General features: G+C 35.9%; 1 protein-coding gene across 1 annotated transcript in view; it reads left to right on the top strand.

The window, feature by feature from the left end:
• The first annotated feature begins 1,842 nt into the window (after window positions 1-1,842).
• The window catches only part of LOC123665844, a 14,004-nt gene continuing 5,852 nt past the window's right edge, over window positions 1,843-9,994 (top strand). The window contains exons 1-4 of the mRNA XM_045600079.1: window positions 1,843-1,908; window positions 6,867-6,941; window positions 7,538-7,636; window positions 8,912-9,010. Coding sequence (XP_045456035.1) covers window positions 1,843-1,908; window positions 6,867-6,941; window positions 7,538-7,636; window positions 8,912-9,010 — 339 coding nt within the window. The remainder of the gene's footprint in view (window positions 1,909-6,866; window positions 6,942-7,537; window positions 7,637-8,911; window positions 9,011-9,994) is intronic.

The raw sequence follows: 9,994 nt of genomic DNA, 5'->3' as shown, positions 1-9,994 counted from the left end.
ATGATATCTTCTATTCATTGAAATTAACTGATGTCGAGGACAATTCTGTTTGAAAATAATTACTTGTGGTCAACAAAGCATTTATTTAGATAAGTATTTTATCATATCTGTGGTGACATCTATCGCGTAGCATACGAACTAAGAACTGACGTATCCTACATCGCGATATCAAAGCTATCAGGGCAATTGAATATATATACAAGAACCCGACAACAACCGTTGGGGCAGTAGCCCACCAGACTCAACACCCGTCTGGTCGGAGGATCTTCCCTTTTCAATGGGAGATAAGGGACCTTCACGTATGTCTATAAAACATCTTCACAAATAGTGCATTATTGTTGAACAAACTTGATTACCATAAATAATTGTGTTTGCTCGCAAACGAAAAAAACCGACTTCAATCACATCGAAAAGTATTACAATGTAAGTACCTAGACTAGGCGAAAAAATAAAATAAAAAAGCACTAGTCACTAATACAATTTTCGAAAGGTTCTCCTCGATTTGTCTAGGATGCCATCATCAGATCCTTGTTTCCTTATTTTAGTACCACCCTTGGCATGACTCCTTTCCAACAAAAAAAGAATCATCAAAATCGGTTCATAAACAACGAAGTTGTCCGCGAACACACAGAAAAAATATATTTTTACGGTCAAATTGAGAACCATCCTCCCTTTTTGAAGTCGATTAAAAAGGTTAATAGGCTTAATGTTTGAAGGTATTCTGCCGCGGACTTTTTTAAGAACTTTTAATGACGATCAATCCCGTCATACGTAATTTTTGGGTGGTTTAAACCGTTTAAACAACGCACGCAACGGAAGCTCTCAAAAAAAGAATATATTTTGAAGGAAAACTTCTTCATGCGTGATTCGGCGAACCGAATGGCACAAGAGAGAGAGAGAAGTGCCGGCACCAATTTTCTTTCTTTCTTTCTCTCATAGCTAGTTACGTTTCGTATATCTAAGACACAGTACAGGCCTATTGCTAAACGACCTATATTGCCTATAGGTCTATTTGCGTAACATTTCTTATGAATGCTAAGTTCCTATTGGCGGTAGTGTGATGTTATATAGCCTATAGGCTTCCTGGGTAAACGGACTATTCAAGGCAAAAATAATTTTACAATTGAATTTTTTGAGATTAGCGCGTTTAAAAAAAACAAACTCTTTAGTGTTATAATCTCTAATTGTGTTTGCTCGCAAACGAAAAAAAAACCGACTTCAATTACATCGACGAGTACTACAGCGTAAATCGACGAAAAAATAGTCAAGTAACTACGCGTTATCAAAGATTACTCAAAAAGTAGTTATCAGATATCGATAAAATTTATGTGACCACATGATAAACACCAGCTTTCGATCTTTTTTCATCCCCCTAAATGTTAAGAGTAGTCCACCCCAAAATTATTATTTTTTTAATTTTTAGATAAATTATTTATTTTTTAATGTCTTATGATACAACATTATAAAATACATACGAATCTAAAATTTCAAACCTCTACGACCAACCCCTATTTTTAAATAGCGTTTAGCGGCAAGACAACGTTTGCCGAATCAGCTAGTATTTCTATGTATATTTATCAACAAAAACAGATATATTTGTCAATATCAGCCGGCCGTTACCCATAACACAAGCATTAAGTTGCTTACCATAGGAACAGATGACGTGTGTATGTTATATGATATTTATTTATTTAATTTATTTTCTTTTATATTTACAAAGGAACATATAATACATGTACCGGGAATGCTATCCCACACCAAACAGCAAGATTACTCGTACTTCCACCTGACCCAGGGGGCCTTTAATTTTAACATTTGAATAAAATAGAAATGTTTTCAGACATGGAGTCAGAAATATTGAGTGAAGATCCCGCACAAGAATACTCAGAAGGTGTTCGTCTTGTTGTGGTAAGACAAAAAAAAGTAAAGTAAGGTTAACAAAAAAAATATTGTTCAGTTCGCAGAGCTACTAAATAAATAAATTTCTAAAATAAAAGTAGCCTAAGTCACTCCTTATTAAATCTGCCATTGAAAGTCCCGTCAAAATCGGTCTAGCCGTTTCAGAGATAAGCCGGAACAAACAGACAGACAGATATACAAAAATCGTAAAATTTTTTATTTTGGTATATGTACCGTGTATACATCCATATGCATTTAGTAAAAAAGCGGTTATTTTAATATTACAAACAGACACTTCAATTTTATTTATTTGTATAGTTATATATACCTACAGCTAAGATGGAAAACAAGCGTGTGGGCCCACCTGATGGTAAGCGATTACCGTAGTCCATAGACGCCTGCAACACTACAAGCATCGCAAGCGCGTTGCCGACCCCACCCCTGGCTCTCCCCAGGAGCTCTGGTCACCTTATTCACCACAGTAACACAACACTGCTTGAAAGCAGTATTATTTAGCTGTGATCTTCTGTAATGTCGAGGTAAAGACCCAGTCGGGCTGCTCCAGATTTTGAGTAGGATATTATCTTCTGAACTCTAATGTCGGGATAACTTTAAACCTTTTACCTTTTTTAACCTTTAACTTTTAACCTTTGTGTTTTACGGAATCTCCAGCTATGTACGTACCGAGTTTCATCAAAATCAGTTACATAACAGTGTGTTCCTGAAATTGTAACAAACAGCCGTTCCTACAAGCTGTCGCAGTTGTAATATTAGTAGGAACATAACGAAAATGTCTATTTATTTAGTTATTTATTTTATACTTTATACTTTACTGTACACCACAAATATATTACAAACAAAGCATAAAGATAGTTACAGCCAGTGAAGTACAATGGGCGGACTTATGGCTAATTAGCCATTTCTTCCAGACAACCCAGACATAAAAAGGAAACTTATTATCAAAATTGGGTAGGTGGTGTAGATGTACAATAAACTTACATACAAATGTCTACATTCTAATACTTATAATAAAACTAGCGACCCGCCCCGGCTTCGCACGGTTACAAAAACTATCAACATTCCTCTATTATATTACGCATGTATTATAATATAAGCCTTCCTCTTCAATCAGTCTATCTATTAAAAAGACCGCATCAAAATCCGTTGCGTAGTTCTAAAGATTTAAGCATACATAGCGACATAGGGATACAGGGACAGAGAAAGCGACTTTGTTTTATACTATGTAGTGATATAGAATAAAATATTATAATATAATTAATACCTAAATAAAAATATTATAGAGTATAGAACATATTATACATTAACTAGCGATCTCTGTCTGTCCATATTTTTTTACATGATAAGTAATCACCAACATATCATATTCATATACTAAAACCTTCTCCGAAACACGCTGCATCTTATGGTATATGTATTATTCCGATCGGTTCAGTAGTTATAATATTAGTAGGGACATAACGAACGCAGTATAACCGAACAATAAAACTGACTCTCCATTTATATATATATGTATTATTTCTATGTATATTTATCAATAATTGTGTTTGCTGGTAAACGAAAGAAATCCGACTTCAATAACATCGACAAGTAATACAACAGTAGGTAGACGAAAAAATGGTCAAGTAAATACGCATTATCAAAGATTACGCCAATATTTGTAACCAGATCTCGATGAAATTTAAATGTGACCACATGATAGACATCGGCTTTCGATTAAATTAAAAATCATCAAAATCGGCACACCCAGTAAAAAGTTATGCGGCTTGGATTTTAGAGGCTTTAAACTCGATTTCTCTGGAATTCCATCATCAGATCCTGGTTTCCTTATCATGGTATCACATTTAGGATATGTACTTTCCAACAAAAAAGAAATATTAAAATCGGTTCATAAACGACAAAGCTATCCCCGAACATAGATAAAAAATATATATATACATATATACGGTCGAATTGAGTATTCTGAGACTCCTCCTTTTTTGAAGTCGGTTAAAAAGCTATGTCAGTCGGCTGTTACCCATAACACAAGTTGCTTAATTTAGGAACAGACGACTGTGATTTAAAAAAAAACTAACGAAAATGGTTCAATATTGAATATTTAAAATTTTGTATAATTTTTGCCTATAAGCATCTTCCATCCTTGAAAACATACATTGCAAAACATTTGCCGTTTGTTTATGTTCGTATTATCGCCATTAACATCAACAAACACAGTATTTTTATAATATTCTATTTGAAGATAGAGAATGGAATTTAAGTAATTAACTGAGAGAATGCTATTTAAGTAATTAATTTAACTGAGGTAGGACACAGCAGGAATTTCCTGCTCAAAATACGGAGCAGCCCGACTGGGGTAGTACCTCGACCTTACAGAAGATCACGGCAAAATAATACTGTTTTCAAGCAGTATTGTGTTCCTGTTGGTGAGTAAGGTGACCAGAGCTCCTGGGGGGATTGAGGATTGGGTCGGCAACGCGCTTGCGATGCTTCTGGTGTTGCAGGTGTCTATAAGCTACGGTAATCGCTTACCATCAGGTGAGCCGTACGCTTGTTTGCCAACCTAGTGACATTAAAAAAAAAAGTTTATTTTTAACCGACTTCAAAAAAGGAGGAGGTTACTCGATTCGACCGTATATCTCCTAGGTTAGATTGTTGTCGCAGGCATCCATAAATTATGGTAAACTATACGCTTGCTTGCAACCACCGAAATTGCATAAAAAACGAGTGTGCTTTAGACCACACGACTGAAGTAAAATTTCTGCACAATAGACCTGCACTGTGTCTTAGATATACGAAACGTTACTGGCTATGAGAGGAAGGGAGAAAGAAAATGTGTGCTCGCACCTTTCTCTTGCTCCGTTTGCCTCACCCGATCACACTTTTCGTAACGCTCGAGTCACACATTCACCAGCTTAATCCCCAAACCGTACGTAAAGAAGTTTTACTTCAATAATTTTACTTTCACACAACTTTGTTGTAAATTGTATTTTTCTAGACACGTCATGCCGTCACGTTTAAGGTCACAATCATGTTCACATAACAATCTTCCAAATGTTACACAAATAACGTGACTTGAGATTTAATGTATATTAAAAGCTAAATGTTACTCCTTACTTTGATCTTGTACTTAAGATCTTTAACCGACTTCATAAAAAGGAGGAGGTCTGTATTTTTTTTTATGTTGGGTATCGCTCGCTTCAGCCTGTAATATCCCACTACTGGGCATAGGCCTCTTTCCCCATGTAGGAGAAGGATCAGAGCTTAATCCACCATGCTGCTCCAATGCGGGTTGGCGGATATATTCCCCACTATGAGTAACGATCGCTATCAGGATGTTGGGTTAAATAAACGTTTATATCATCAATAACCAACACATTACAATAATAACACAAAGGTTCACTTCATCGTTTGAGTGCAATAAGCTCCCGTGCCAGAAGCAGTCACTACTCCTTAACACACTCATACTTAATAGAAAGTTATAAGACGAAATAAGCTTAACTTTACAATATAATTGCATTTGGTATCATTGTACCACACTGCGATATATTACCACGCTTGGTATCGTGGTACGGGACAAGAACTAATCAAACTGACACAACGGAGGCCTCTCTGTGTTCAACAACAAACGTCTCGTCCGCACAAGTCTCGACGAATCGTAAAGAAATAATAATCTCGATAAAAGAGCGCTTCGAGTGGAGACGGACGCGCCGTGTTCGATGTAAATTAGTGCTTTAAATAAAATATCGTCTGTGTATGAGGAAACATTGCGTCTCCCTCTTGGGATATCTCCTTTCTAACTAACCCAGTGGTTTATATATTAAAAGCTGATATTAAAGCTAACATGAGTAAATAGACCTTTAAATAACATAAAATAGAAAAGAAAAGAAAATAAATTAAATAAATGAATAAATATCTTATAACCTACACACACGGTCGTCTGTTCCTATGGTAAGCAACTTAATGCTTGTATACTGCAACTTAATTATAAGGTAACGGCCGGCTGATATAGCTAAATACTTCTTTTTTTGTTGATAAATATACATAGAAATACTAGCTAACTCGGCAAACGCTGTCTTGTCGTTAAACGCTATTTAAAAATAGGGGTTGGTGGTAGAAGGGTGAAAATTTAGAGTTGTATGTATTTTTCAACGCCAAATCATAATAAAATAAAGAGTAAATAATTTATCTAATAATTAAAAAAAAATTGAGGTGGACTACCCTTGACATTTAGGGGGATGAAAAATAGATGTTGTTCGATTCTCAGACCTACCCAATATGCACACAAAATTTCATGAAAATCGGTCGAGCCGTTTCGGAGGAGTTTAACTACAAACACCGCGATACGAGAATTTTATATATTAGATTATTATTAGACTTTTAACGTGACAACGATGAACGCCGGCTGCATGCTTAAAAAATGATGACTCATTGTCTCGTTATGCTCATTTTACGCTTGCGCCGCATCTAACCCTCTTCCACTCGATTGGCCTATGCGTCCGAGGAGATGTTTTGTTATGACGTCACGTTAAACTATCGTCCGTAAACCAACTTTGCAGACAACCAATTATTTTTTGTTCGTTTTTTTCTTTATAACTCTTGCTCTAATGTGTCCCGCGGCAACATCGTTTCTCACCACCATGGGTAGACTGGCAGAAACCTCTTATAGAAATAAGTTCCTTGCCAACATACTTTGTAAATATAATTTATAATTATGTTTTTAAAATAAAGAATATAAAGTTATACATCAGTTCAGCCTAATAGAGTCCACTACTGGATATAGGCCTCGACAAGTTCGCACAAAATTGGAGTGAACTTATGTGTTATGCCAATAGTCACCATGCTGGATTATTGACCGCAGGGCTAGCTTTTTCGCACCAAAGACGCTGCTGCTCGCCTTCGGCTTTGACAAAGTTATGCGATTTAGACTAAATATAGTTTTGAATTTTCAGCTGAATTTGCCGGAAGATGAGGGTGAGGGTCTTGGCTTCCGGTTGACGAGGACGTTATGGGATCCATATCCATGGGTAAGTTGTATTAAAAAATCTCTACCAATTTATATATATATCGAAATGTAACATCAAAAATCTAATCTATAACAAATAAATAAAACTGGAGTGTCTGTAATATTAAAATAACTGCTTTTTAACCGACTTTACTCAATTCGACCGTATAATTCTTTTAATGTATGTTCGGGGATAACTTCGTCGTTTATGAACCGATTTTAAAAATTCATTTTTGTTGGAAAGTACATATCCTAAGCGTGGTACTATGATAAGGAAACCAGGATCTGATGATGGGATCCCAGAGAAATCGAGGGAAATCTGCATAACTTTTTACTGGGTGTACCGATTTTGATGATTTTTAATTTAATCGAAAGCCGATGTTTATCATGTGGTCACATTTAAATTTCATCGAGATCTGACTATAAATTTTTGTGTGATCTTTGATAATGCGTATTCACTTGATTATTTTTTCGTCTACCTACGTTGTATTACTTGTCGATGTAATTGAAATCGGTTTTTTTTTCGTTTTCTAGTAATTTTACTTATTTATTTCTATCTCATATGAACAAAATATGAATTTTTAATCAAAATGTGCTAATTCAAAATTTTCTGAAAAGGTCCATGAAGTGACTCCTGATTCCAGAGCCGATGTCGCTGGCCTCAGAGCGGGAGATTGCTTATTGCAAGCTGATGGCAAGGACTTGCTTGGGCTTTCGGTGAGGTGGCATTTAGAACTACATCAATTCCACTATTTTATGGGGTAAAATTTCGGTATTAAGCTGGTAAATGCGTGACGAGAGCGTTTCAAAAAGTGTGATCGGACGAGGCGAATAGAAGTTGAGAGGGAGATATAAGTTAGTGTTGATAGAAAGAGAGAGAGTTACGTTTCGTATATTACTGTGGGAGCTGAAGAGGTTTTACTTCAGTCGTGTGGTCTAAAGCACACTCGTTTTTTTTATGTGTTTAGAATCACTAAAAAGTGTCTTCGTTTGAATGATTTCTACCTATTTTTGTTATATAAGGGGGTATCCATTAATTACGTGGGCTATTTTTCGATCAGCTTAGACCCCTTCCCCCCTCGTGAAATTTACTGAGATTTGCCTGGACCCCCCCCCCCTTACGAAACGACATGACTTTAATAGCCATGAGATTAATTTCAGCGGGCAAAATGAGCACTCAATATATATATATATATTGTAATATCTGTAATATTTTATATTTTTTGAAGTTGATGTGAGATTTTCGGTTATCCCCCCTCAGTTTAAATGAGATTTTATGAGATTTCATTGAACCCCTCCCCCCATTCTGAGCTCACGTAATTAATGGATGTTCCCTAACCAATTGACAGCATTTTTTTTATTCGAAAGCTAGTGCTCATCATGTTGAGCGTGATCTGATGAGTAGCTTTCGAGCTATTCTTAATAATTAATCATTTTGAAACAACTTTTCAACGTATCGGATACTTTACAGCAACCGCGGTCCTCCCGTCCAGTCCTCCCGTGACCATAGTTGCTGTAGAGTAGACTTTCCCAAAGTGGGCGGTAACGCCCCCTTTTGGGCATTGCAGTACTAAAAACTCCAGTACTAAAATACTTGGGTGGTAAGAAACGTAGAAAAAAATGGTGGCGTTGTGTAGAGGCTTGGGGTGCGATTTGTCATTTAATCTATAAGGACTCTCGACTACAACTTGTGAACATCAACTAATATTAATTAAAAGATTGCTCAAAGGGGGCAGTAGACAAAATAAGTTTGGGAACCCCTGCTGTAGGGTATCCGAAACGTCGGCCATGTAAATGAACTTAATAAACCGCGTTAAAATCCGAAAAAATTGTTTCATTACAATAAGTGAAATTCTCGCAAACATTACAAAATAATACTATTAATTTTATTTTATTTATATTACGATGCTAATAACGATAGAAACAAAGTCAAGTTTCACAGAAAATTTACGACTTTTCAACATTATTTATATGTGATTTGATTTCTTTAAGATTGGCAAAGTTGCTGGTTTGATAAGAGGGGACGGTGAAGGTCACGGAGTGTCACTCTTGGTGTGGAACTGTGGAGTCGACCCGAAAGACGATCCTGAGGTACAGTGCTGATCAGATTCAAATATAAGGGTGGAGGGTAAATATGCGATGTGCTTCATTAGTCATAACTTATTTTAAGTTTACTTGTTCTTGGTATGAAAAAAGTGTGTGTCAGCTCCGACGCACGACTGGAGTTTACTCCTTCAGATCGACTATCTAAATAGGCACAAAAACGGCTTACTAGTCTAAGAAAAAGATGAATAACATAAATTATCAAATGGTAAATAAACTGATCAAATAACTCCATCTATCGGTGATAGATGGCGTTATTAGAAAACGTCGTCGTTTATCGGAACCCTATTGAGTTCCGATAGATGGCGTTACGAGAAACGTAACGAGGTCATTCGTTCAGTAGATTTTACTCCTCATATTTTTTTCATATCGAGGGCCTTATGTGAAAATAAGTGAACTCCAAAAAATATAGGTAAATCAAATCAGAAAAATATGGATACTAAATAATGTGGAAGGGTGACGCTGGCATGTCCTGAAAATGACGTATTATCGTGTAACATCTCTTGCGAGAAAGAGGTGAATATATTTTGAACTGGATTTAAACAGGGGAAGGTTTTCAATCATAGTGTATGTTTTTTCCTGTTTTCGTTACGCAATTATTGGTAGATTTACATGATTTTATTTTAGTGTAGGTCTCCTTACAGAGGAGCATACAAATTTAACGGTAATTGGTTCAGAAGTTTTTTAAAAATAAAGAAATCGTTTATTACCTACCTTATATTACTTATCGGTGGAAATTGTAGTCCACTTTTAACCGACTTCCAACAAAGGAGGAGGTTCTCAATTTGATTGTATTTTTTATGTATGTTACTTTAGAACTTTTGACTGTGTGGACCGATTTTGATGATTTTTTTTTAAAGCAAAAGCTGATGCTTCTGTTGTGGTTAATCTTAGATAGCGTGTATTTACTTGACTAATTTTTCGTCTACTTATGTTGTATTACTCGTCAATTACGTAATCGAAGTCGGTTTT

This window comes from Melitaea cinxia, chromosome 25 (assembly GCF_905220565.1).
Source record: "Melitaea cinxia chromosome 25, ilMelCinx1.1, whole genome shotgun sequence".
Taxonomy (NCBI): domain Eukaryota; kingdom Metazoa; phylum Arthropoda; class Insecta; order Lepidoptera; family Nymphalidae; genus Melitaea; species Melitaea cinxia.
The sequence above is the reverse complement of the archived record's forward strand: the minus strand, read 5'-3'. Positions and strand labels throughout refer to the sequence as shown.